This window comes from Syngnathus acus, chromosome 4, assembly GCF_901709675.1.
Source record: "Syngnathus acus chromosome 4, fSynAcu1.2, whole genome shotgun sequence".
Classification (NCBI taxonomy): Eukaryota; Metazoa; Chordata; class Actinopteri; order Syngnathiformes; family Syngnathidae; genus Syngnathus; species Syngnathus acus.
This window is the reverse complement of record NC_051090.1, coordinates 2,574,141-2,601,964: the sequence shown is the minus strand read 5'-3', so window position 1 is coordinate 2,601,964 and position 27,824 is coordinate 2,574,141. Positions and strand designations below refer to the sequence as shown.

General features: G+C 46.8%; 1 protein-coding gene across 1 annotated transcript; it reads right to left on the bottom strand.

Moving 5' to 3' along the window:
• Positions 1-377: 377 nt before the first annotated feature.
• Positions 378-25,481, bottom strand: notch2 (notch receptor 2). The gene is made up of 35 exons (XM_037250156.1): positions 25,081-25,481; positions 18,889-18,970; positions 13,071-13,345; positions 12,578-12,785; positions 12,333-12,466; positions 11,735-11,857; positions 11,401-11,634; positions 10,933-11,088; positions 10,670-10,855; positions 10,483-10,596; positions 10,300-10,413; positions 9,993-10,226; positions 9,446-9,556; positions 9,164-9,356; positions 8,948-9,093; positions 8,769-8,882; positions 8,573-8,692; positions 8,352-8,504; positions 8,045-8,273; positions 7,778-7,979; positions 7,542-7,695; positions 7,278-7,462; positions 7,058-7,190; positions 6,741-6,992; positions 6,548-6,660; positions 5,631-6,166; positions 4,966-5,307; positions 4,761-4,903; positions 4,495-4,699; positions 4,344-4,431; positions 4,125-4,275; positions 3,735-4,054; positions 3,511-3,658; positions 3,256-3,353; positions 378-3,182 (listed from the first exon to the last, which is right to left on the bottom strand). The coding sequence occupies exons 1-35, from the start codon at positions 25,151-25,153 to the stop codon at positions 1,812-1,814; spliced, it is 7,440 nt and encodes a 2,479-aa protein (XP_037106051.1). The 5' UTR covers positions 25,154-25,481; the 3' UTR covers positions 378-1,811.
• Positions 25,482-27,824: the final 2,343 nt, after the last annotated feature.

Sequence of the window (27,824 nt, the reverse complement as noted above, 5' to 3'; positions counted from 1 at the left end):
GCCCTATGTAGTGCCTCCACGCGGCGACACATGGTAACTGGGTACAACACGGACCCAGGCTAAACTACAAGGGACTCGGAGGAGGTTTGGCCCCTAGACGTGCGGCACGCAGGCCCACCGGTGTGTGGACACGCCCTGGTGCCCACGAACCAGCCCCCAACTATGGGTTAATAGTACCACTGCCCAGTGGGCTCCTCGGGAGAGGAATGGGCTAAGGGAGTTAACCCCTACAGAAAATCAGGAACATGGACTTTAAACCGATGATGATGATGATGTGTGACAATGACAATAAAGATCTATTCTATTCTATATTTTATCAAATAAATTGAATTAATTAAGATAAAAATAAAACTGTCTAAAATAAAAGAACACACATGACGCTGATAATCCGGGCTTTAATTAGGAAAGTTGGCTGATCTTTTTGTTCTAGTTTACCAAACTTGGCCACAACTACATCTGGTCAATGAAAAGAAACATCTATATACACAGACTTTATAAACATAGCTTTTACCTGCTATATATGCAGAAATATCAAATGTCTCTTGTGGAAATTTAAACCACGACTTGGTTGAGAATATTGCCAATTGCAAATCGCAATTGCGACCTTTGTATAGGACGCACGACTGCAAGTGGGTACGGAAAGCCGTGAGAACATTTATTCCATATCCTTGACCTCAAGTTCCGTAACCTATTATACTTTTGCCTTCACTAATAAGACAATTCAGCACACCAGCAAAAATGACGAATAAATCCAAAAGTGGTACTTGCAGTGGAAAAAAAACAAAAACATTCCTAGTAGTCATTTTACTCCTACGCTAATTCTTATTAGTGAGAAAAGCGTATAAGTACCTTCTGAGATTACCAAGAATGTGGAATAAACGCTCAAACGGCTTTCCAGAGAAGAACTTCGAAGACAAAATACTTTGATTGACCTCGAGACGTGACTTATGCATCACGACATAAAACAGACACAATGATTGTAACTAAGCAAAAAAAAAAGAGGAAGGTTACATAGTTTTGAAAGAAAACATGGAAAAAGAGGCAGTTAAAAAAAAATCATTTACAATCAAGTGCGCACCGTATTCATATAAAAAAAGCCGTTAAAAAAAAAAACGTTGCCAAGTAAAATCTCAGACTTTACAAGCAGAATGTGCTGTGCGTCCGTGTATATTTCAACACCAGAAAAAAAAATGGAGCTTTCCAACGATGATTTTCCTTTTTTGTAACTGCCCACAAGTAAAAGCTTGCGATGGTGTCACGAATAACAAACAGGCAATCCAGTCCCGTACGCTTGGCCAAAGGGGAGTGGTTTCAACATGAACACGCATAAATAGAAGAGGCACAAAGGATCAATGCAGAACATCCCCGCTCCCCATCTCCATGACCATGTGATCGTAAAAAAAAAATACAAATAAAAAGTCCATGGTTGCTTGCCAACCGAATTTTACGTGAGGTTGTTTGGTACACATGGAGACAATGTCACAACATTATTTTTTTTTTGGGGGGTGTACTGTACAAAGATACTGTTCCATACAAGTTCATTAGTTCCAGGACCTCTGTGTGGTCTCATTTTGAATTTGGGTGTAATGATCACAAGTTTGCTTGTAACAGAAAAAAAAAAACACTTAGTCAAGGCACCACTGTATTTGATTTCTAGCTCGGGACATTTTAGAAACTATACATAAGTTTTCTTAAGTGCAAAGAGAGAAGGCTATAACATACATATAATGGGAACAAAGAAAGTTACTACGCGGAAGCGCGTAGAACCCCCAAGAGTCATTCTTTGGCTGCTTGGCCGCCCGCCGGCCAGCCTACGCGAACACTTGCTGGCTCCCCAAAGCCGACGACTGCTGGGACGCCTGTTGCTGCGCCGGCGGCTGCGCCTGCGGCTGCAGCTGCGCCTGCTCTGGAATGTGCGTGTGGCGGGCTGAGGGCAAGGCGTGGTGGCCGTTGGCCAGCGGGGTGGGGCTGGTGGTGACGTCAGACCAGTCCGAGTTGGAGTGCGGCGAAGACGACGACCAAGGGTCCGGGGATTCGGGCGAGGGCGTGAGATAGGGGTGCTCGCTGGGAGGATGCCTGGGGCCGGGGGTGGTGCCCTCGGAGCTGGCGGGGGTGAAGCTGTGCTGGGAGGGCGGGGTGGGGTACTTATCCACCGGGCTCTGCATGGGTGGATAGGAAGGCAGCGGCCCTCCGTGGCCGACGGCGTGCTGCATGGGGTGGGGGAGCCCCATGCTCATCTGCTCGGGCATCTGGTACACCAAGCCCTGGCTACAGCGGAGGTGGCCGGGTCCCGGTTGAGGGTTCTGCGGCTGGGCTTGGGTCACCTGCACGTGGGCCTGCTGAGGCTGCTTCATCATGCCTTGGCCTCCGCCGGGCGGCATCATTTGGAAGGTGACGATGGGGGGCAGCTGCTCCCGACTCATGGTGACATTCATGGGGGTCAGCATGGGGCCCCCGTGGCCGTGGTGCTGCGGCATACCGCGGTGGGTTCCCCCCATGGGGTGCGGCAGCAGGCCGAACATGTGGCCGCTGTAGCCGTGCTTGCTCATGCCCACCCAGGCTTGCTGCTGCTGCTGCTGCTGGCCCAGCATGTGGCTGACGGGGGGCAGCATGGGCCTGGTTCCGGGGCTGCTCATGAGGGGCGGCGAGTTGGCGGTGGTGGTGGCCGCGCCGGATGCGTCGCCCGTGTACGAGTGCGGCGACTCCAGGGAGTCGACGGGCGACATGGTGACGGAACTTTCGGGAAGTCCTCCAGCTGCCTTCACGCCGTTGACGCCACCGCCGCCAGCACCCGGACCCTCCCCTCCGGTGGGCTTCTTTCTTCGCTTGGCCTTCATGTCTTTGGGCTCCTTGGTCCCCCCTCCTACACCCCCCATCTTGCCGCCGCCCCTCCGGCTCTTTTTTCCCTGCGGGCCGGGACGCATGCCGATGAAGGCGGCTCCGTTCGCCCCGCACATGACTGAAGAGTTTCCGCCGATGTGATTGGGCCCATTGTGGGGGCTGTGAACCAAATTGTACTGGTCCAGCAGGCGCACTATGTCGTGGTGCATCCGTTCTTGAGCCGTGTCTCTGGGGAGACGGTCGAGATGGTCGGTGATGTCGCGATTTGAGTAGTGGTCGAGGAGCACTTGAGCGGCTTCGAAGCTGCCTTCTCTGGCGGCCAGGAACAGAGGGGTCTCCTCCTGAAAGAAAAAAGGCACCGGGTTGCCTCGTCACATGATTGAAAACTTCAAATTCATTCATTCGATGGCTAACCTTATTGTCCTGCATGTCGCGGTTGGCTCCGTTCTTCAAGAGCACAAGCGTGGCCTCCACGTTGTTCACTGCTGCAGCCCAGTGAAGAGCCGACTTGCCTGAATTGACGGCGAGATAAAAAAAGGACATACGTTGAAAAGCTCACCTATGTCCTGTTTGTGCTCAGGCGATGTAAAAGTAGTGCTTTGATGCCATCACGTGCCTACATATGATCTCAAGTACATTCGAAGGCTTTTTCCCTTTTGCATGACTAACCATGATCATCAACAGCGTTGATGTCAGCGTGGCAGTGGATCAGTTCTTCCACCATGCCTTCCACGGCCAACCTGGCCGCCAGGACTAGAGGAGTGGTGCCGTCATTCATTCGGGAGTCCAGATCCGTGGCACGATTGCGAATGAGAATCTACAAGGAAGCAAAAAGAAATGTAATTGGTGAGGAATCTCATGCGTGTCGTCCATGTCTTTGATGCCGGCCTGACCTGGAAGACGCCCTGCGCGTCCGCCGCCACGGCGGCGTGCAGAGGAGTTCTGCCCATGTTGTCGTGGGCGTTGGGATCAGCGCCGGCGTCCAGCAGCCTCTTGGCGGCGTCCGCCCTGGCGTAACGAGCGGCCAGATGCAGCGCCGTTTCTCCCGTGCGGTCCGTCTGGGCCATGAGCGAAGCACCTTGCGCGATCAGGTCGGATATGACGCTCGGACTCGGTTCGTCGCCTCCGCTCTCCTCTTCCTCCTCGCCCGGGAACGAACAGTCGGGGCCGCCGCCGTTGCGGAGCGAAGCCAACATCAGCGGCGTGAAGCCATCTGAAAGAAGAGCAATAAGAGTGGCAGGACGAACGAATTCAAAAGACTATCGGGCTTCAAGACTTCTTACCAGGTCCCTTGACGTTAACATCCAGACAGTTTGTATCTACATCGGCTTGCGGCGGAGTCAGGATGACATCAGCGGCCTTGCGATGTTGCAGGGTCCACTCCCTCCGGTCGACGCCTCCGTCGGAAGACATGAGCAAGGGCTTGTCTTCATTCTAACCAAAAGGCAACGTGAAGTTGGAGCACACATCGCAATGACCGAGAGTTCTCCTAATCGACTCACTCTTGGGATCTTGGCTGGAACCTCATCGTCCATCCATCGCTGGCCCTGCCGTCCATCCATCATGGCTCCGTCCGGGCTCTTGAAATTTCTGATGTGAGCAGACAAGTGTTTTATTTGGATGTCTTTGAATGCTCCTCATTCAAGCACTCACTTCATGTCAAAGTCATCTTGACCGACAGGTTCTTTCCTCTTGTCGTTCTTATTGGCCAAAAAGCCATCGGGTAGCCACAGCAACCCGTGTTTATTTTTCCTCTTGGCCGCCAGCATGCCCAACACCACAATGAGCAGAATGACGACGACCGCCACGCCGATCACGTACATGGGGAACGTGGGCATCTTTTGAACCGTCAGGTCGCCTAAAAAAGGAGCGTCGAGAGTCGGACCTTGTTTACCAGCCCGGCTGGGAAATCGACTTACTGTTAACAGACACGAGAGGATAAGGCAGGTCGGCCTTGATGTGCGCCGCTGCGATGAAGGAAGCGGCTTCGTTGGTGTTTGAGAAACAGTCTTCGGACTTCTGAGCGCATTCCCGGTTATCGATTTGCAGGTGGACCACAGAACTGAAAATGTTTTGACATTAGACACAAACTTTATCACTTTTAACTAAGATTCTCCTCCTTACCCGATAACTTCTCTCTCCATCTCACGCTTGCTTCTGCCCTTTTGAAAGAGACGCCCGTGGCCTTCCTCTGGCCCGTAGTACGGGTACACCATGGGCTCCTTGTTCTCATCCAGCTTCACCTTCGGGTTGGTGTGTAGCAGTGCTCCCAAGGAGCGCAAGAAGCCACGCATGTCCTCAATCAGCTCCTTAGGCTGAAGCCGGACCACGATGACCAGGGTACCCTCGATCACTTTGGCCGGAGTGTCTTTGGCGCAGTCCAGGCCGTCCCAGCCGCAGGCCTCCGTGTTGCAGCTCCAGTCACACACCAGGTTACCGTAGTGGTCCGGACAGTATCTGTCATACCTAAAAAAAGAAAATCAAACACTGAGATCTTGTTTGATTTTGCTTTGCGGCCATTTTGGATTTGTTTACTCCCCTTGTAAATAACAAAACATTTATTGGTTCATGTTTTTGTTTTATTTATTTATTTGTATTTTATTTGTAATTTATTTGTATTTTATTTGTATTTTATTTGTTATTTCTTTTATTCATTTAGTTAGTTAGTAACGCCTTTTTCAAAAATTGCTCCCTTGTCTAAAAATAAAGATAACTTAATTTTCAATTTTTGCACCATTTTATGTAAATAGTATTTTTTTTTCCTCAAATCAGTGGAATGGGTGACATACTTGCAGGCGCCGGGCGCATGTTCCTGGCACTCGAAGCTATCGAAGAGGCAGCCGGGGTTGTCGCACTCCTTGTCGCAACGTCCGTTTTTAAAATAGTCCCAGCAAGGAACACTGGCGGTGCAGTTGACCCAAGGCTGCTTCCAGTTGAGCGAGCAGTCGCCTCCGTCCCACTGACACTCGTGGTTGTTGCACTGCGTGTCGCACACTTTATCGCCCGACTGGTGCTCGCACTGGAGATACGGGCAGGAAGGGCTGCGCGGAACCGACACTTGGTTCTCGCAGTAGCGCCCGGAGAAATGCGTCGGGCAGCGGCAGCTGTACAGGTACGGGTTGGAAGGGTCGCTGATGCACGTTCCGCCATTTTGGCAAGGCGTCGGGCACGTCTGCTTGCTCTCGCAGTGCGGGCCGCTGAAGCCAGGTTGGCACTGGCAGTAGAGCTGGCCCACTGGTGACTCCACGCAGTTGCCACCATTTTGGCAGTGGAGCTTGGCGCAGCTGTAGCCTTCCAGGTCGCCACAGTTGAATCCAGCAAAGCCCTAAAAAAAGGAACATCCAATCGTATTCATGTTTGTCAAGTGGCGGTCGATCCTTGCAATAGCATGTGGAGGTAAGAAGCGCATTTGATGATTATTTACAACAAGTGCTTGTCTACCATACCTCGGCCATGGTTTGCCCGTCTGAAGCAAGCGTGAGGGTTAAAGAACGGGAAGAGGTTAGTTAAGAGAACAAGGATTAAGTGGAAAAAAGTTGTAACTTGACTGAAGCATTGAATTATAAAGTGTTGGATGGGTGTCTCTGAGGGGGCGTGGTCTAGTGATTGACATCATGACCAACATCGAATCACCTTTAAGCTTTTTTCTATTAGGCTGAGATTTTAATAAAAAGGTTTTGCCAAAGAAGTGGCACAGGAAACTTACAGGTGGACAGGAGCAGGTGTAGCCGTGAACTGAGCTCATGTTCATGGAGCAGACGCCGCTGTTGTGGCACGGCTTGGACAGACACAAATCCACCATGGACTCACAATGGCGACCTTCAAAAAGAGACCAAACATCAGAAGACATTTTTTTTTTTTTGCGTCATTATCGTGTCTCTCGGCGGGGTTCGGCATACCGGTGTATCCAAGGCGGCAGCGGCACAGATAGTCATTGACGAGCTGCACGCAGTCCAGGCTGCCGGCGGCGTGGCAAGGTCCGGACAGGCATTCATTGAGATCACCCTCACAGTGTTCTCCGACAAAGCCCGGCGGGCAGGTACACGTATATCGTCCAATCCCGTCCACGCACTGACCGCCGTTACGACAGCGCGGCTCCCACGAGCCGGGCTTGGGCGCGCAGTCGTCCACGTTCATCTCGCACTGGAGACCTTCGTGACACGTGACAAGCAGATGATGCCACATCTGTGGTTGGTGGAAGGAAGTCGGGGCTTACCTTGTGTTCCTGGCGGGCAAGCGCAGGTGAAGCGGTTGATGAGGTTGATGCACGTTCCCCCGTGGAGACACGGCCTCGAGTTGCATTCGTCCACGTCGTACTGGCAGTTCACCCCTTGGTAGCCCGGCTTACACTACAGAAGCAAAATGCGTGTTTAGGACAGAGGTGGAAGCTAATGGAATGAGTATTTACCCCATGCGCAAAATAAACATTTACTTACGACACATTCATATGTGCCCTGATAGTCCATGCAAGTAGCTCCGTTGCGGCAAGGATTGGACTGGCATTCATCCACCATATCTTTACAGTAGCTGCCCGTGTATCCTGGCTGGCACTGACACTGGTGGGAATTAGCCACGTTTACGCATCGCCCTGCGTTTTTGCAAACATTCTCCACTTCCAGACCTGGAGAAGTAAAAAAAAAAAAGACATGTAACATACACTACCTGCTAGAACATTTTGTAAGTAGACGAAATGTCCTCACCATTTCGCGCAGCAAAGTCCTGGCAGGACATATTGGGCACATCGCAGTAAAGTCCAGTCCAGCCCATTTGACAATGACAAGTCCAGGAGGTGGCGGTCTGAGAGCAGGAGCCGCCGTTGTGACAGCGCACTTGGCTACACAAGTTGACAAAGTTCTGGAAACAGTGTTTAAGTCAAAATTGTGTTGGAAGCTTCTACTCCAACGTCTTTCATCAAATACGAAAAGATGACACATGCCTGGCAGTTTTGTCCATTGTAGCCGACAGGACAAGTGCATCTGTAGGTGCCCAGGCCGTCGGTGCAGGTTCCGCCGTTCTTACAAGGCTGGGAGTCGCATTCGTTCTGCTCATACTCGCAAAAGGTGCCGTAGAAGCCGGGTCGGCAGCGGCACGAAAAGGTGTTGATGTCATCGATGCATGTGCCGTTATTCAGGCAAGAGCTGCCAAGGGAAGGAAAAAAGTTACAAAAAAAAAAAGCAAGTTGAGTAATCATTGGGCAGCTAACCTTTCGGTGCATTCTTGGATGTTGCGCTCACACAGGAATCCATCAAAACCCGCCCGACACTCGCACACGAAACTGTTGACGTAATCTCGGCAGTTGGCGCCGTTCCAGCAAGGTTGGCTGGCGCACTCGTCGATCTCGGTCTCGCAGCGACCGCCTGCGAAACCCTGTCGGCACTCGCAGGCAAAACCGCCCACGTCGTCCACGCAGGAACCTCCGTTCAAACACGGGTCTGAAGTGTGCACGAGGGGAATTATTTCATTAAAAAGATTCATCATCGTGCACCAACTCGCGTCGCGGGCAAACTCACTGGGCGAGCAGTCGTCGACATCCGTCTGACAATTGTGTCCGCTGTAGCCGGGTTGACATTTACACATGTAGCTGCCCGGGCTGTTGACACAACGGCCGCCGTTCCTGCAAGGATTCTTTTTGCACTCGTTGACATCCTCCGTGCAGCGCGGCCCTGTGGCGAGAAACAGATGAAGAGATTGAAGTCACGCGGAAGTCCTGGCATCGACCACAATGACGTACCTTGCCATCCGGCAGGGCATCGGCAGGTGTAGGAGCTGTAGTCCGCCGTGGGTCGGCAGACTCCTCCCCTTTCGCACGGATGTGAAGCGCAAGGGGCAAGCTCGTCCTTACAGTTTTTACCTGTTTGGAATATCAACCTCATCATTTCACAAATCACATTTTGGTTGACAACAATTTCCTAGTTAGGGCGCCCGACCTGTGAACGGCGGACTGCACTGGCAAGTGTAACCGTTGACCCTGTCGATGCAGAAGCCCTGGTTGAGACAAGGATTGGACGCGCACTCGTCGATGTTCTTCTCGCAGTTCACACCTAAGAGCAGATACGGAGTTTAAGTCGAGCTCCAAATGATTAATATCACATTGTCTTAACGCTACCTCTGAATCCAAGCTGGCACACGCAAGTGTAGCCGTTATGTCGGTCCACGCACGAGCCGTCATTTTGGCACGGATTGGGCTGGCACTCGTCTTTCTCCTGCTCGCAGTGTTGCCCTTCCCAGCCGGGTTCGCACTCACAATTGTACCTGGTGGCAAGGACAAGGAGGAGATGAGAAAGAACCACACGGGACCAGGGGGGGGCATATTCGGGCTTACCCGTGTTGCTGCTCGATACATTGGCCGTGCTCGCAAGGCTGGTGCTCACAGTGGTCGATCCCCGAGAGGCACAGGGGTCCGTGGGTGCTGGGCGGGCACAGGCAGTGGAAGCCGTTCACCTTGTCCCTGCAGGTCCCGCCGCTCCTACACGGGTTGGAGGCGCACTCGTTGATGTCCACGTCACATCTGAGTCCTGTTAGATGGTCAAGAGCATCCTCAGCTAACTTCACCGCGAAACGTTGCTTCCGAGATTCAATCGTGATTGTGGTTTTTGAACCATACCTGTGTATCCTGGGGAGCACACACACTTGTACTCATTAATGCCATCTTGGCACGCTCCATGCTCGCAGGGGTTGCTGTCACAGTCATCTTCATTGATTTCACAGTTCACACCTGAGGAAAGAAGAAAATATTTATTTTATTATAAATATGATTACATCATTTTATTATATATTTTTGCTTTTTGTTAGAAATTATTCTATTTATATATTTTTTTGATCAATTTATTATATATAAATTATATTTTATATACAAGTCTGGATGTCTCTTTATGTAATACAGTCAAATGACCACCAGGGGGCATTAGAAGACACCTTTCTGAAAACGCCCTAAGCAGGAAGCGCAAAAATGTGGACAAACCAGTAATTCAGCAAAAGTCAAATACATTCGGCGTGTGTCACAGCCTGACGAAGCTAACGCGTAAGTGTCATGCAAAGCAAACTTTCAAAAGAGGAACTTCGCAGGAGAGGAAGTGCAAGTATGAGACTGGAAAGTGAAAATGAACTCCACTTCTGGTCAGTTGAGGACAGTACAGGAAAAATAGTTTTACCCGAAGTCCCAGGTGGGCAGTTACACTGGTAGCCGTTGACCAGGTCGATGCAGCGTCCTCGATTCTGACAAGGGTTGCTGTGACACTCCTGCACTTGGATGTTGCAAATGGAGCCGACGTATCCCTGGATGCACTCGCAGGAGAAGGTGGCGATCCCATCCTTACACACGCCGTGGTAGCACGGGTCCGGCTGGCAGTCGTTGATGTTGTCTTCGCAAAGAAGCCCCGTGAAGCCTAATGAGAGATATCGGACGAAATTTAGCGTGCTTTTCAAATGAGCGAGTCGTAAAATCGGTCACGAAATTACCTTCAGCGCATTCGCAGTCGTAGCTGTTAGGTCGGTCGATGCACTTGGCTCCATTTAAACACGGTGTACTCGAGCATTCGTCGATGTCTATCTGGCACGTTTCGCCACTGAAGCCTGAAACGTGACAACAACAAAAAATTTTTTTTTTCCTTTCAACTTGCCACACTTTGAGTGCGTACCAACCTGCCGGGCACTCGCAGACAAAGCGGCTGACCTGGTCCAGGCATTTTCCCTGATTCAGACACGGGGAACTCAGACACTCATTCACCTCGATTTCACAGTGAGTGCCCTCAAATCCTGCAGGATGTCACACAAACTATTATTTCATTGATATGACCGCATCACGTTCAATGGATTTTGTGAAGCGTACCGTGCATGCAGATGCAAGTGTAGTCGCCGATGCGATCCAAGCAAGTGCCGTCGTTCTGGCAAGGGTTGGACGCGCACTCGTTGACATCCTGTTCGCAACGTGGTCCGGCGTAACCTCTCACGCAGTTGCACATGAAGGAGCCATCCGTGTTGACGCACTGGCCTCCGTGCTCGCAAGGGTTGCTTCCTGAGGAGAGAAAAAAACATACGAGGTGATTGGCAAATTGTTGGCGTCACACCGCCGGCACGGCACGTCTCTCTCACCGATGCTGCACTCGTCTCTATCGTTGGTGCAGGTGCTGCCGACGTAACCGGCCGGACAGTTGCAGTGGAACATGCCGGTGATGGGGTTGGTGTCACATTGGGAGCCCTCCCTGCAAGGGTTGCTTATGCAGGCGTCGTCAATGTGGCAAAGTAAACCTGAAGGTGGTTGAAGAAAAGGGATGAAGTGAGATCGTCATCATTAGCTACAAACCGGGCGATAAGCTAGTCAGCTGCGGTGATCACATGAGTTGGATTCTCGTGAAGCGCGGCTGCTGCATCTCCCCGAGGGTAGACGGCAGGAGGATCATAAAATCATCTAAATTTGGAAAATATTAGTTCTGGGTAGACCTGTTCCACAGATTGCAGTGGCCAATGTCCAAGAAGCATTTGAAGACACCTACTGGTGTTTATTGATTCAGTTCACGGACACGCCCGGTGGTTCGAAGAAGGGTTTTGTAACCGGCTCACCCGTCTTTCCATGGGGGCAGAGGCAGATGAAAGAAGCGACGCGATCGATGCACGTGGAGCCTTGCGTGCAGGCGGCGGTGGCGCAGTCGTCGATGTTTTCCGAACAGTCGGGTCCGCTCCAGCCGTTGACGCACACGCAAACGTAGCTCCCGGCTAGGTTGTTGCAGGTACCGCCGTTCTGGCACGTGTTGGGCTGGAGACGACATTCGTCCACATCCTCGGTGCAGTGCTGACCTGTGGACAGATGAATGAAGATGGAATGAAACTAATGCACTAATGTACAAAATACCGCAGCGGCGTACAAAAACGGCCGCTCGCATTAATTCAAACTTACCCGTCCACTCCGGAGGGCACTGACAGTTGTAGGTGTTGACTCCGTCCATACACGTGCCGCCATTTTCGCACTGATGACCGGGGCAGTCGTCAATGTTGTTCTCGCAGTTGGTCCCGTTGAAGCCTGGAAGAAAATATATGATAATCCATCGAATGTTTCAGGAACATAAATCAATTGCTCCATGTTGTTACAATCTTTCACATCATTCATCCAGTCAGTACACCACAATGCCTTCAATAGAAACTAAACACAGTGTAACACTGAGTTCCATTATGTACACAGTAAAGGCATTTTATTTTATTATTTTTTCCCCGAGGTGTGTTCAGGTTGACACAGAGGGGTTAAATAGAGGCTGAGATGGCGCATATGTAGACAAACGTCTCGTGTACGGAAGAATTATGACATGCCCCCATAGTGTAGAAATAGCAACTGTGTGTTTGTAGCGTCCGCTCGCTAACTGGAGAAGAGTGACAGGGCGTTGACAGCCAGCATGACCTGAATGTTTGTGTCTCAAACAATAAAATGAAACATCCATTCTCTTTTTACACTGGCCGGAAAAAAAAATCTCATTTAACCTTCCACAGTTTCAGCTCCTTACCCGGAAGACAGTGGCACGAGTAGCTGGTTTCAGAATTCTGATGGCAAGTTCCTCCGTTTAGACACGGCGAAGGAGAGCAAGGGACGTAGGAGCTCTCGCAGTGTCGACCCGTGAACCCGGCGCCGCAAATACATCTGTGGAAATAAAACTTTTTGAGAGCTTCTTTCCATGCTTCGTTGTTAGCTTCCATGCTAACGCTGATACTTGGAAAAATGAGATGGGCGGCCAAAATGTTTGAGTCTCACTTGTAGGAGCCGGGGGTGTTGATACACGTGCCTTCGTTCTGACATTTTGTGGGGGAGGCCACGCATTCGTCGGTGTCGTTGAGGCAGCGGGGACCCGTGTAGCCGGGTGGGCAGTAGCAGATGTGTTTACCGCCGGGCAAAGCGCGGCATGATCCGCCATTGGCACACGGGCTTGACAGGCAGCTGTCCTCGTGCTCACATCGCTGTCCTACGAAGGGGAAAGCAAGAAGACGCAGAATGCCGTGATCCATTTCTTTCTATCATTTCCTCACTCAGCAAGCCAATTTTTCCCACAAAAGCAAACAAAACGTTTGCTTCATACAGAGACTCTACCCGCTTCGCTTTTTAGCCAGAGGTACTACATATTAAATCTGCATTCACGTTTTTTTTCCTCTCTCTTTACAACAAATGTAACTTTATTCAGGACGATGAACGCAAAGTCGACTAACCCCGAGGAAACCTGAGACCTGAAATTCAGATGGCTTTCTCTCACCTGCCCAACCCCGGGCGCACTTGCAAGTGTATTTGTCGAGGGACAGCAAAGTGCATGTTCCTTTGTTGGCGCACGGGTTGTCGGGGTAGCACGTGGAGTTCTGGGGAATGTGGCAGTACTCTCCGATGAAGCCCAGAGGACAGACGCAGGTGGCGCTGCCCGGGACGGGGACACCGGCGAGCAAGCTCACGGAGCAGTTCCCGCCGTTCAAGCAGAAGCCGGGATGACAGGGGTCCTTGTGGTGACAGTATTCGCCCAGGAAGCCTGGCGCGCATCTGCACGAGAATTCAAACAACAATGCGTTAATGCCAAAGTAGGCGTGACAGTGACTGTGGTAAATTTGTCATTCTTTTCGGTTGTATATCTGTCAAGCGTTTTTGCGGTGTCACAAAATCATATCACTGTTCTGCTCGACACGTTTCTTTTGACAAAAAGCTCATTTTCTCCGTGATTTAGACATAAACCGGTGTTTTTGATGATTCATAAGAATGGATAAACAAAAATCAACCGCCCGCGACTGACTTTAAAGACAAATTGATGTACTGGAATGATAAACAGGACAAAGGAGGAAGTTGTAAAGGTTAAACTAAGGTCAGTGAAGAAGAAGTTCAAAAGCAGAAGGATGTGAAGTAGCGTCAGATGGAAATTGTTGACAGAGGCTTGGCAGAAACCATGGCTGCTTTCTTTTTCAGACAATCGATGAAAAATAACACGGCCATCTCCCCAAATGTTTGCTCGTCTACATTCAAGCCACAGTCGGCCACTCCCGCTTAAGCCCCGCCCACAAGGCCACCCTCCTTTTCCTGCCATCCAAAGCGTTCCAGATGAAAAAGTCTATGTTTGAGTAGCGTTCAAAAGTTGACCACATCACACAACGGCGAGCCCACGCCACCATAACCGATGTCGCTTTTTTGATTTAGCACGTTTCATCATGGGGCACGACAACATCTTGCATACAGTCAAACTGAAAAAACGACTATGTATGATTTTTCCACCGCATTTACTCCATTGGTCTATTTTCTTTCTGCTGCTGGGAAAGTAAATTACAACATTACACAACATAGAAAGTCCACAAAGGGTTATATGTTCCCTTTGAAAGTTTCTATTCCGCACTTGGGTGACGGGAGGTTGGTTGCCAAGTGTATCGTTTTGTCACAACAGCTCGTACTATTTCCCCCGGTGCGCCGAGCCGGCATTGTTGGAAAGTGTGCGGGTGCTGTCTTGGGACGGTGGATGATTGAGTGAACTGGCGCCTGCTACAATAGGCCCCTACAAACTTGCCTCCCAGGACGACGGGCTCAGGTGACATCATTGGAGAGCCCAAAGAAAAATGTTACATCCCAATCTTTTAGCTCTAAAAACTCAAAAGTGGCCCAACTAAATATTGATTGTCGCACAAAATCGTTTTTCTTCCACCATTCCATCAAATCACTGCGGTTCAACTCGGGTCGAGCTAATCCAAATGCCAAAGCGTCCGAAAACGATAACACCCAGTCCTTCCGGTTCCAGTACCAGATGGAGCGCTTTCTTTATTAGCCTCGGGAAGTCTCGCTCCAGCTCGCGGCAAACAGACAAGGCTGTGCATGATTCATATTATTGTCAGGGAGTGGCGTCTCACCGGGGAGGAAGCATTCTGTCAAAAAAAAAAAGAGTCAACAGATGACACATTACTCAGCATTGTCATCCGCAACTGGACATTGTCTCGGCATCAACGCGACGAGACTGTTTATGCATCGGTGGAATTCTTTGTCTCCCCCGCCTCCATCTTTTCTCAATCCCTCTCTTCCAGCTTTCTGCAGCACTTCTTTACCTCTTTCTCACTCCTCCACCTCGCAGTTCTGGCCAACTCAAGGTGTCAGGTTTCTACAGCTGGTTCACATTAGCGCCCCCGTACACACACTCACACACACGCCTTCCTTCTTTTCTCTCTGCACTCCTTCTCCCTCCTCTACCTCATGCTGACCTCAGCCAGTACCGGCTGGCTGCGGAGCTTGGGATCGGGTTGAATCTCACCAATAGCGTCTCTCAAACTAGTTTCTTTGCTGATCTATATACCAGGCCCCTTGTACCCACCCCCGCTACTTCCCCAAAGTTCAAATCTGAAATGCAGACCTCGCAACCCCTAATCTAGTCTCAAAGAAGCCTAATAACTCCATCATGCTTTCTTCCCCCCCTGCGGCAATCGCAGGGAAGCAGCGTGTGAACGTACGTGTGCGTATAACTCGGCTCACATTTCAAACCATGAATGCCTCGACTAAAGTCTGTTCAGTGTACCGTGGCCCTGTGTGTGCATGTCTGGACGTCAAAAGTCAAGTGTATAATACATTAGTGGCTTTATCGAATGGCTCAGCGTGAACAAAATGGCCACTTTACTGCTGGGGGGCGATATAGAATAAACCTCCCCCACGACTGTGGGCTTGGCGTAACCTGGAAAAGGCATCTTTCCTGGATGCCGCAATTTATATAACAGCTTAGCGGTGTTATTTAAAATCTGCCGAGAAAGAGAAATCATTTGAGAGCAGAGACAAAGGCTTGAATTTTTTTGAATGATTTTTTTTAATCATTCAAATTTGGCAGTGTAGCAAATTTACAATGCATATTTATTTTTATTTTATTGGAAATTGAATCTAGCTGAGACCCTACTAAGAATAAATACCAAGAATGTAGTAACAAAAAAACAGTGTCGCAGAGAATCGAAACTAACCAGAATTAGACTGGAAGAAAAAAAATCTATAGAGAGAGCAGGAAGCTGAGTAGGCTTACTAAACAAAGTGTGGCGAAAATAAGAAGTCAAAATAGGGTGGAGTCCACAGTGGGCTCGCGTGGTAAAATCTGAGCCTTTTTCATGAAATGCTTCAAAAAGGCTCATGTAAGAAACTGTGGTTGACAGACAGCGTCGGCTCTCTGCATAGCGTTTAGTCATCATCTTGTCCTTGTGGTTGTAATGAGGTCTAACTATAGACCTTCAAACTTTACGAACACTCATTACCTTACTTGAAAGTTTCGTCCCCCCCTCAAAAAAAAAAAGTCGTACTGACTTTAAAGAGCCTGACCTTTGTCATTCTTGATTATGTCACCCGAGTGCCACTTTAACAGATGCCAAGTTTGAAATGAGCATTTGCTGCCTAAAAGGTGACATTTGGCGCAACGCTTTGGATGATTCAAAAGAACAAAAGAGTTATATTTGGCCCACCTTGTCATCATCAGTGAGTGGCAGGAAGAAATTGTCACTGGTAGCTGGTTGCGACATTCCCCACACTTTTGTAAGTCTTCTTACCGGTCTGGATATGAATGGCCATTACAACTTGTTTGTTTGCTTTAGCGAGTCTTTACAAAAAAAACAGCCATTCAAACAACTATTTTTAGAAGATGAAATCATGTATTTTGGTAGCCTTGATAACTCTGAAGATATTTTTAACCAAAATGGCTGCTTGTGCGTGTGCGAGTGAGCCATATCCTACACAAAGAAGCTCTTATCATCGTGGCTGCACTTTTAACCACATCGAGCAAGCTGGGGGGAGGACCAGGGAGATTTATAAGACATTACAAACGTTGGCACAAATCGTGTTCAGAATTACTCCTTATCCTATATGGCGGCCATTTTATTTTTCTTGTACTACACGAGGATGATAATGAGGCTAGTTTAGTCGTGTCCTGAAGGCATCACGACCCTCCAATGAAGGGACTCGGTCACGGATAAATGACTGACAATGTGATGAAAGTAGCAGGAGGCAAATTATAGTCCCCCCCCCGCCTCATTCCCTTCACTTGTTGCTCTCTCATCAGTAAGAATTTGTGCTCTGGGGTAGTTCTTCTCAGATTACCTGAAAAGAGGCATCCTCTTTTCTTTTGGCCTTTTCTCTTCCTCTGTCTGCCCCGCGGGCAAATCCTGCCTGTCAGATCAAACAGGCAACAGGTCTGCACGACACCGTTTTTTTTTTTTTTTTTACTGGAACCTGACTGTGAGAGAGCGACCGGTTTTCAATCATCACCTGACTATATATAAAGGAATTTTATTTTGCGCAAAGCCGGCAACTCAACAGCTAACAGTGAGTCGGCCATCTTGGAAATGAGTTTGGAATATTAAAAAGAACGTACGGGGAGATCAACTTATGTATTTAAATTTACATGTGGTGTCATTTCAGTAAAGATGCAAGACGTGAACAACATAGCAAGCAATTAAGGGACAACATAGGTTTTCTTTCACACGCAAGCTAATGGCTTGCAGTCACACTGGTTGGGCAGCTTCTCTCAACCCTGCCCTAAAATGCCGGTAAGCTTTCCTATTCAATTTGTCGTCCAAAATGGGATTTGAGAGATAAAAAAAACAGCATAGGAATAGCATTTCCCAAGTTGCATTCATAACGTTAGCTCAAAAATCGGCGCGAAGGAGGTTCGCCGAAGTTCTTCTTGATAGGATGCAGTCAGACCAGTCCGATCGCAAAAAATAATCATCCATGCGGGCCCAAAGTCTAGAGTGAGTGTTTACTTACAAGCGACTGCCTTAATTCACTGAGCAGACGAGCAAATAGAAAATTTGATTTGGTTAACAATGAGCCCTTTGAGCAAAAGGAAGACGGAACAAAAAATGTGCACCAGGGCGTGTGTGTACTTTGTGTCTATGTGCGGGTAGAAGGAAAAAAAAAAACATTCGACTGAAGAGTTAATCAGTATAACAGTAGGCAGTCACGTTTGTCAGCTGACTTTTCCTAAATGAAAGAATCCTCTCTTTTTATCGTCATCATGTTCGCAGGAGCAAAGCGGCTGTTTTCAACTCTACTTTGGTCGAAAACTCGATTCCAGTTAATCCTCAGTCACCCACTTAACAGTCAGGATGACCTTCAACGTGTCACCTGATATTTTGCTGAAGATTTGGAGTCGGTCTGCAAAACACAGTCGAGGCACCCGTCCGTGATGGATGTTTGGTCCTGAAAGAGCGTGAGAGCGAAGCCGGGACTGGGCCGAGTAAATCAATGTTGTTTAATATCCACCGCGACCACCAGCCAGGAATGCGTCATTCCGGCGATTTAACGCCGGTCGGTTGATCATCAAGGTGACTGATCAGATCCTTCGTCTTAATATTAAAATATTCTAAATAAAGTGAGTCCACACAAGCTTGACTCGCTATCTGACCTTCGAGAAGACAAAGGATGTCAAACAGCGAAGAAGATAATGCGACTCACTCCGGCTCCCCTTTTACAAGAGTCACTCCTGGCATTCCCAACGGTGTGGGAACGAAAACACGGGCTGATTCACACTACACCTGATGAAATATGTTTGCGGGCTGGCACAGTGATAACATTTGCTGGCTTTTAATTAGACGGTAAGAAAAAAAAGCGGAGCTCATGCTGTAAAACTCAACAGGGCCACTCGAGTCAAGCACAGATTCAAGAAAACGAATGAACGAACGAGCAACAACCTGTGAGGACATCCTCCGGAACTTTCAAACTAAAATTTTTCTTCTATTGCCGTGACCTAAGCTCTAAATAAACGTGACCAATTACATTTGTCTTTTCACAAACTTGAAAACCACCTGCGGGGGGGAAAATAGTGGGAAATTAACGAGCGGCAATGCCAGAATCTGTTCAATCTGTAGTAAGGCCGATTGAAATAACATTCAAGGTACTAAATAAAATGTTGGAGAGGGGAAATGTGTGTCTTGGTATTGTTCCCAGTCGCCGTGGACTTTCTCACACAAAGCAGTCCATTATTCTCCGCTCTCGTCAAAGCGAAACCTCATGGCTCTGTGGATTGATATAAAAGCCCGACTCGCTCGGCCGGCTTTGGCGTTTAGCATCGAGAGCTAGCTTGCGCTTACCTGCAGTGTCCGGTGCCGTTGCTAAATGTCTGACAGGTGGCGTTGTTAACACATGGCGCTTTGTCATCTACACACTGAAGAGCTGTAAGAGACAAAAATTAGAGCTTTGTCAGAATCGGACATTTTGAATAAAGTTTTTCACTTCAGGCACACGTCGCTGTTCCTTCTCCCGCCGCCAGATAAAGCAGCGTGATAGCTTCGTCTTTAACGCGGTAAGGTTGGCCTCAGATTAGCGACCGGTCACAGGGCCGGCAGACAGAAACGAGCCTTGAGGAAAGAAAACAAAGCCCGACTATCTCCCTGCCAATGAAACACTCATAGCCGCACACACCGGCCATTGTGCGGGCACCGGGCCTCGGCTCGAGTGGTCTTTGCAGACACCCAAGTGGCGCACGCAGGCAAAAAGACATGCTGTGTTCCAGTTTTTATTAATCCCTGCAATGTGGCTGCCAAATGTAGAAAGACACTGCGAGGCGGGCCAGATTGAGCGCAACCGTGATGAATCATATTTCGAATAGCATCACTGCTTTCGTCATTTTTGGGAAAACAAGAAACGAAAGAAGAGCCCAGGAGGATCCCTATAAAGAGCCAAATTTTCATTTTCAAGTTTGAAAATGGCTGAAATTTTACAACCAAAATATGTGATTTAGTATTTTTGACAAAAACTGAGGCAGGGTCGATTTTTTTAAAGGAAAGGCTAACAAGTATTTGAACGCTGAGCGGGTGGTGTTACTTCCTGTGCCTGCGACTCATCTCAGGGTCACCAGAGTTCAAGAGTGTCTGTGACTAGAAGCAGACGTGATCGGATTGCGGCGGCGGAACTCGGAACGTGCGCGCGGTTCATTCTCGAATGGTGACGAATGTATTGGAGGCCTCTTTGTCTGACGCCATTCGACATGGGGATGCCTGGACGTATAGCGGCGTGAAATTTATAATCCTAGCATGCGCACATGCTAACATGCAAGACTGTCCACTGGGACCGCTGCAAAAAAAAATCCATATTGGTTATTATTTTCTGGAGTGTGTGAACGTATCAGATGTTCCGAATCTGACCCCGCACTCGTCGCGCTCGCCAGAGGGAGGGGGGGAGGGAGCGAGCGGAGTAGAAAACAAGCGAGAGTGAGGGGGAAGTAATTAGGAAAACAACACGCAAAGACTAAACACAAACCGCTGTCCCTGAGCCCTGGCACACATCCACGCGGCGGAGGACAGGAAGTTGTTCACGCTAAGTGAGGAAGTCAAGTCATTTCCTGAAATCGCTGCACAAGGCGCTCAGATCCTGCACTCCGAGCCGTCGCCATGGAAACGTGCAATAAAATACCTTTGGCTCAGCATGGGAGGAGGGAGATGAGGCTCAAACTAAACACCGTTACCCCGAGGGAAGCTCGGCCAGGCCCACACAAACAGCACACACGAAATATTGGCTCCTCTGACGTCACGTTCGGCTTGGAAGAAAAAACGTGACACCATGCGAGAATATTTTTGGCCTGATGTGGAAATACAGCTTAACCTCGACTTCCAAGTGACCGGACTTGCGTAACTTCACAGTACAATCGGCATAACATAAAATCTGGCAAAAACTGTTAAATTCTAAATGATAATGTAACAGCAATAAATCTTTTGCTCATGCTTAATAAAAATAATTTCATTTTTTTAGTGTTTTTGGAGGGAGTTTGGAACCAATTAATGGCATTTCTATTCATTTCTATGGTGAAAGATGATTTGTGACTAATAATCCTGCTTATTTGTGAAACTCTTCTTCAATTATTATTATTACAAGATCTTACTATATATTTTTAAAGGTACAGTGGTTTTGAGTAACCAGTGAGGTCACGGAAGAAATCTAACCTTAAAATCAAGGCAGCACTGTAGTTAATTAGCCAGAATGCTTTGAGATTTTAGCCTAGGCGTGATCCACTAATTAGGCGGCCAACGGTCCACTTATGTTTATAATTACAGACGAGTCGATCGAGCGTGTTTAGTGGCAAATTAGCCAGTGTGTAAAGATGTAGGACAGAAACAAAAGAAGAAAAAAACAAAAGAAAAATCAGACAGACAGCGACTATCAAAACAGTCGAAACTATTTTGAGGGACTTTCCCTCTACTCACTCAGGTCCAAAGTTTTTGGAGCTGTTTTTAAAGGGAGAGGCTAAAAAGAACCAGACTGCGTGTAAAATCATTTTTAAACATGTCACAAAGTCTATAGGGCCGATTTTTTTTTTTTTTTTTTTGGGCGGCATGGCTTATACTTCTTACTAACTCGGTTCACCCTGGCTGAGTGTCTCCGGGTTTACGGGCCTATTTGGCTGAGGAATGCAGCTGGCGGTAATTCCTTCTTAATTTTCTAACCCGTTGAGCAGAGAGGACTCAACGCTTTGTGTAATTCGCTCGACCTTCACCGCCGCAGACATCGCTTCCTGTGGTCGGTCTCGCACCTTTCCTTGTTCCACATTTTGACTGGCAACTATTTAATGCATGAGGATTAAAGGCGCTGAGAACAAAAGTGGTCAAGCAAGCACCTTAAATGATACACAATGCTCCGAACTATCCGCTTGTACAACACTCGGAATGGAAAAGACCGTGAAGAAGTTCTGGTGGGTAGAAGTGGGGGGTCGAGTAAATAATGCAGTGTTGTGAGTTGTTCAACAAATTGCTTTGTCTTCGGAGGGAAGGGCTGAGCTGCTGCACACACAAAAAAAAAAAACGCATTTCACACACTATAAGGCATCTTCTAGAATGCCCTTCGTTCGCATTTGGGCTATTTTAAGACAACTCAAAAAGTTTTTCTCCCTTTGGTCAGGTAGGAAGTAATAATCTGTGCAGGGAACAAAATTGAGTGCAGTTCGGTTGTCTTTAACTTTTAAGAAAAATACATAGCAGAAAATCTGCAGTATTTAGACCTTCTTTTTCTTTAACAGCCAGACACTGAGTCAATATTTTTTGCTTTGTTGCATTTCAGTGCAATGTAGACCAAATACATATTTGCTTTAGCGCTTTAGCGTCACGGCGTCAAGAAGGCTAATTAGCTTAAATTGCTCTCTTGCCTTTGCTGCCGTGGCGTGCCCTCATTGACTGCGCCGGTAATTACGGGAAGTAGCAACAAAGACCAGGTTAGGCCTCCTGAGTTCAATAGCTATGCAAATATTTTCTGTTTGAATTACTTCGAGATATGAAACGATATTATGAGGATTGTTTTGACATATTTCGGATCACTTGGTTTTTGTTTAAACATAGGAAGAAAGAAATCCAGAAGGGAAGTCATTCATTTTAAAAAATGTGCCCAAAATATTTCAAAACGATACAAAAGAAAGACTTTGAAGTGCATGTGTGTACAAGTTGAAGAAAATCGGAGTGCTGAAGAGCAAATCCAGCAAGTCCATCACTCACGTTCGACAAAGGAAAACAAACTCGAGTGGCCCAAGTCAGCAAAATTGCAGTCAATCAAATTGTTTTGATTCTTTTTAACTCATGCGTTTTGTTCCTGAACATCTCGTTCATAAACTGCCCCGAGGATAAGGCCAGCAAAATGTAGGTCAGAACAGAAGAACACTTTTGCCATTTACCAAAAGACAAAAACCCCAATACCAGTGCCCCGATACCAATGAAGTCTTTAAAACCTGTGGTGCCGGAGTTCAAAATATTTGTCAAAGTTTAAGAACCGGTCTACTCTGGATCTGGAAGGTATCCCCGTCGATACCCAGGAGTTGAGTGGCTCTCACATTCCACATCTCATCGCTATGATGAAGTAGCACGTCGAGATAATGCTAATGCCAACCTGCTACTTCCCACACGAGACACATAGAAAGCAAACACTTGGCAGGCCTTTATTATTATGTTTGTCGCAACAAGGGGGGGACGACACACCATGCCATGTTGACATAAGACATTTGTGACATTTCACATTTGTGTTAGCAAATACCTTCCATCAAGAAAGCAAGCCCTGTTACAATCCACCGTGGTAAACTGACTGGTAAGCGTTTTATGATGAGTTGATTTAATGTGCGCCCATAAAAGTTTAACAGCGTTCCGTAGAGCTGACAAAGCCTTTGCCCCTCCCCTGTGATCTTTGGCCCCACTATTAAGGGGGCTCGGACCCCTGGTTTGGAAATCTCCGCGTTAAATAATATTTTAACATGAAAGATGTTGGATAATGTGATCAATAGGCATCATCTTGGTATATTACGGTTAATTCAACGTTGTACTGTATGCATGTGTGAGAAAGAGCGAGAAAGGGGGCTGGGGAGGTGGTGGAATGTCAAACACCAACAACATTCCACTGCTCCTCCTTGCACTGCCTGCAGCACTTTTGCATTGTCTTTTCTCCTTTTGTGTGATTTCCACTCATTGGGCATTCATAGTAGCCATGCATGTATCCAATTGGAGTTACATAAACGTCGCTCCATACTCGTTAAGGAGCTTTTGTCGAGGGGCGTCGCCGTGTTGTTAGAACTAATGAGGCTTGAGAATAGACTAAATATAATCAAGTTAGGACATTGCAGTAGTTTATCAACAGGCGAAAATGTGAAAGTGCAATCGACAGCTCATCAATGAGCAGATTAAATGGTTGAGGACCTTAAACTTGGAATCCTCAGCCGCTCAATAATAAATACTCTCAATGTCTGTAAAAACAACAAGAATAAATATGATACGGATTGCAAAACACAAAATAAAAACATTGCCATCTGTAGCACCAAACTGTGCAAGTAAACCCAACAATAATGGTGATATTTAAATTAGAAGTCTCACTACATAGTCGATTAGTAGTTGGGCAAAAAAATAAATAAATCACTTGATTTTTTTATAACTTTCTCCTTGAGCTGGCCTTCCAGTTTGCGCCTTTCTGTCTGCTTTAACTAGCACTTGCGGCTCTGCACTACGGATCGTGGATTAAGGGTTTGAAAGCCGCTGTGTTCCACTATGCAATATTTATGTGCCAGTTATGCTGCGTTCAAAAAAAACTTTGTGCTTTGCAACATTATTTGCTCAAAACAGACATTTTCCTCACAAATGCTTGCTGTCCGGCTAACATGAGCTAATTTAGCAGTTATTAAAACCGTAAGAACAGTTTGTTGTCTCGAATTGCTTCACAAATGAAAAAGTGGCACACTTCCTTCCACAAATCAGAAGCGATGCCTTCGCCAAATCAGCAATGAGTCTCACCCCACTGACCTCCCCGATCAAATTCCCGTCCCCGCTTGGAAGACAATCAAACAAGACTTTAGTTGCTGCATGTGACTTTGTGTTTTCATGTGCCCAAAACCAACATGTGCAACAGTTTGTTTTGCATTAACACAGTTGTTGAGAATGAATTATACGACCCTTGCTAAATTATGGAGTGTGTTATGTACAGCTGTTAACCATCATTGTCACAGATGGAAAAAAAGTACTCACACGCTGTACTTAAGTATCAGTGCAAGTAACTTGAGTAAAAGGTGAAAGGTAACCAGCTTAAAACACACACACACATGCACGCACACACAAGCACATTTGTTTTTATTGGTATTGTGACAGTAGATAAGTGTTTCTCTATGTTCTGTCACCCCCCCAGGAAGAAGAAAATATCTTGCAGACCCCAACTTAGTGCCACAACTATAATAGTATTGTCTAAAAAATATATAAGTACACCTCGTCATAACATTGTATCTTTATATGACAATTAAAAAAACAAAAATATATAAATCTACTCCACCTACTGTGGAGAATGTGTAAGTACACTTTATTTTAGTACAGTTTTAAAATCAAAATTTCAAAATTTAAATAAAATATGTTTTATGGGGTGTTAAAAGTTTTACAACCACTGCATTAGACAAATCTTAGTTAAGATCATTTAATCGAATCGTGAGTAAACAAAGTTAAATTTGAGAAAGTACGTGTTGTATTTATTGACCTTACAAAAGGTGAGTAAATTCGGACCTTTTAAGATTCTGTGATAACATCATAAATAACTTATGCTAGATAGCTTCATTTTAGGGCAAAAAAAGCAGAGGGGTTGTTGATCTATCAGTAGTTTGTTTAAATGTTTAACGTCGTTAAAATGTGACTTAATTACCTGATGAGTTTGGAAGGATGAAGAAAAGTGCGGAGTACAAGTGAACGCGCAGTGATGCTACGCGAGGGAAAAGCGCCAAGGTGTCGGGGGGGGAAAAGTTGACAACTCGAGACGTGAACTCCGCCGTAAGAGAGGACACTTACCCTGGGAGAGGTGAACGAAAGTCAGGACGAAGACTAGCGACGTTCCCGAGGAGAAACCGGGTAACCTCTCCATGTTTTTTGGTGTAAAATCCACATAAGGTCACGCGAGTCCCAAAAGTGTGCTGCCTGCTTGCTTGCCTCTCCGGACGGTGACTTCTCAAAAAAAAAAAAAAAAAAAAAAAGTCCGGCTACGCTGGGAATTGACGCGTGCGTAATTAGTAGATGAAAAAATAGTAACTCGACGAAGATCAATTAAAGCATGTTGGTAGTTTCTTGATAAGTTGCTAGCACGCGTTTTTAGGCGTGGATAGTTTTTAAAAGTCCTTGTTTTTACTTAAATTGCTCAGGCGCCGCGTCGCACCTCTCTACCTCTCCATTGCTTGTCAACGAGTGAAGACGTGAAAGCGGATATCCTTCCGCCCTTCAAGTGGATCTATTTATTACCAAAAATGATGTCCCTTTTAAAGCCACCAAGGCTCGTTTTCTACTTATATAAACTCAAAATGTATAAAAATGATTAATTCTATTAATATATTCGCCTGTTGGGTCGAGGGTACGATGAAAAAGAAACTTGCGGAAAAGTTTTCCCTCTCGATGTGTCGCCGCAGCGGAGGAATTTCCATTTTATCATTTTTGTACTTGGCGGATGACTTCAGATTAACCCGTTCATTGAATCTCACAAAATCTACACGACCATTATAAAAATCTAAATAAGGACGAAACTTAATGTTATTTTACGGTTTTGTGGCAGGCTGAGTGCAGGTTTCTGGTCTGGATGGAGGTGACTCTTTTTTAAGAAAAAATCAAAAAGACAAAGGGACCCCTACTAGGTGCAAAAAGGTCAGCAGGGGGACTTTTTTTTAGGGGAAACCACAGGTTGACACTCAAACCATAAGCAGTCAAGTGCAACAGGAAAAAAATACTCATTTTACCTAGTGTGCATTCATGTTAATGTCCTGGTTGCCTCACAGTTCTAAGCTTCTGCATGGGTTTCTTCATCTAGTTATGTGGAGCAAACCCATGCAAGCATTTTCCAAAAAAAATACATTTATTCTTTGAAAAGTAAATTGTTCTGACTGGTTGTTTTGCATTGACCAGTCCAGGGTCCAGCCCACTTTTCTCAGCAAAAGTCAGCTAGGGCAAACCAGTCTATTATTGTGTCTCTTCTCAATCTCAGAACCTCACTTACAGTGATGGTGGCCCATCCTGCTCTGGTGAATCAGAGAATGTGCTGATTGCAATAATGGACTGCCCTCTTTATGTCAAAATTGGAACTAAACCTAGATTTAAACCAGTATTTATCAGAAAGTTATGTCTTCATTCTTAATTAAGAATGAAAATAATAATGTCAACTCACTCTAGTTTTCAGAGGATCAGTGTAGCGAATAAACCAGGTGTAAATCTGTGGCTCATCACAAGGATAAGCAACCCCCCCCCCATGTCGTGCCATCGATTGTTTGTCTTTACACCCCGTGACAGAACACTTGGCGGGCCTCCTGCTGCTCTGTCCTCCATTCAACCCAGCTCGAAGGCCTCGCAGGACCAAAAGGAGCAAATTAAGCCCCCCTCATGCGAGTCATTTTGTAGCAAGTCCAATTTGTCAGATTGTTCATATCTATTGATAATAAATAACTTGTATATATAGAAGTTGGCCATGGCGTCCCACTGGGATCCGCACGCCGACCACTTATTATTTATTACAAGTGGTGAAAAGGTCTGTCATTGCGATAGTGGTGTTATCAAGAAGTGAATGAACTCAAATTACTCCCGACTGAAGATCTAGGTAGCAAATGCAGCGGTCATGTGACAGCGGAATATGACGACCCGTCTGCAGCAGTGCTTTCTTAATGATGTCACTCCAGATGTGGCCTTGGGAAAGATGGTCTGAGAAAGGGCGTGGGTCGGCCTCATGAGTAGCAAAACAGGGATTAGTTCCCGCCCGCCATGGATGCTGATTAAAGACTTCCACAGGAGAACAGATCCAGCCCTGATACTTCAAATCCAGTTGAAGGATAATTTGGTGAAAAGCTAAAAAATATGCATTTTTGGAACAGATGTACTACTTTTAGTTTTCTTAAACTTATTCTCATAAAACTAATACTATGTTTATTTATTTATTTTGTAATGTTACGTTTTTCTCCAAAAAAAAACAATTTCCAACAAAGAACATTCTGTCTGGATCTGATAGCAGATTATTTTTAACCTTACTTTTTTTACACCAGTATTTTGAAGCCACTCTCATCAAAGTTGAAAATCTTCACGCTAATTCAGAGCGGATTGGTCAGGGCGACTCCAGCTGTCAGGCGGCAGATTTATGCTGCAAGACAGGAGGAGGACGAGGAGGGGGGGGGCGATAGGAGTGACTGATTACGCCGATGTGTGTGTGTGTGTGTGTGTGTGTGTGTGTGTGTGTGTGTGTGTGCACGACACCATAAACACGGCATCTTCCATAGCCATGGGAAACCAAATCAGCACCTGTCAGGCAGGAGGAACTGCCTGTGCTGTATACATGACGGCCTATAGTTAGCATTCACCTCATCATAAACAGATATAGAATGACTAAGGTCTCGTGACGTCCATTCTTGCGGTTTGCAGATTCTGGTGGTCGAAATCAACCCATTTGGGATTAACCAATCAGAGAAAACGATTTGTCTGGAAAAATGTGTTTTTTTGAAACCCCTCTGCTGTGTTTTTCTAGCGGGACTGATTTATCCCAAAAAGTTAGCAGCGTGACCTCTGTCGAG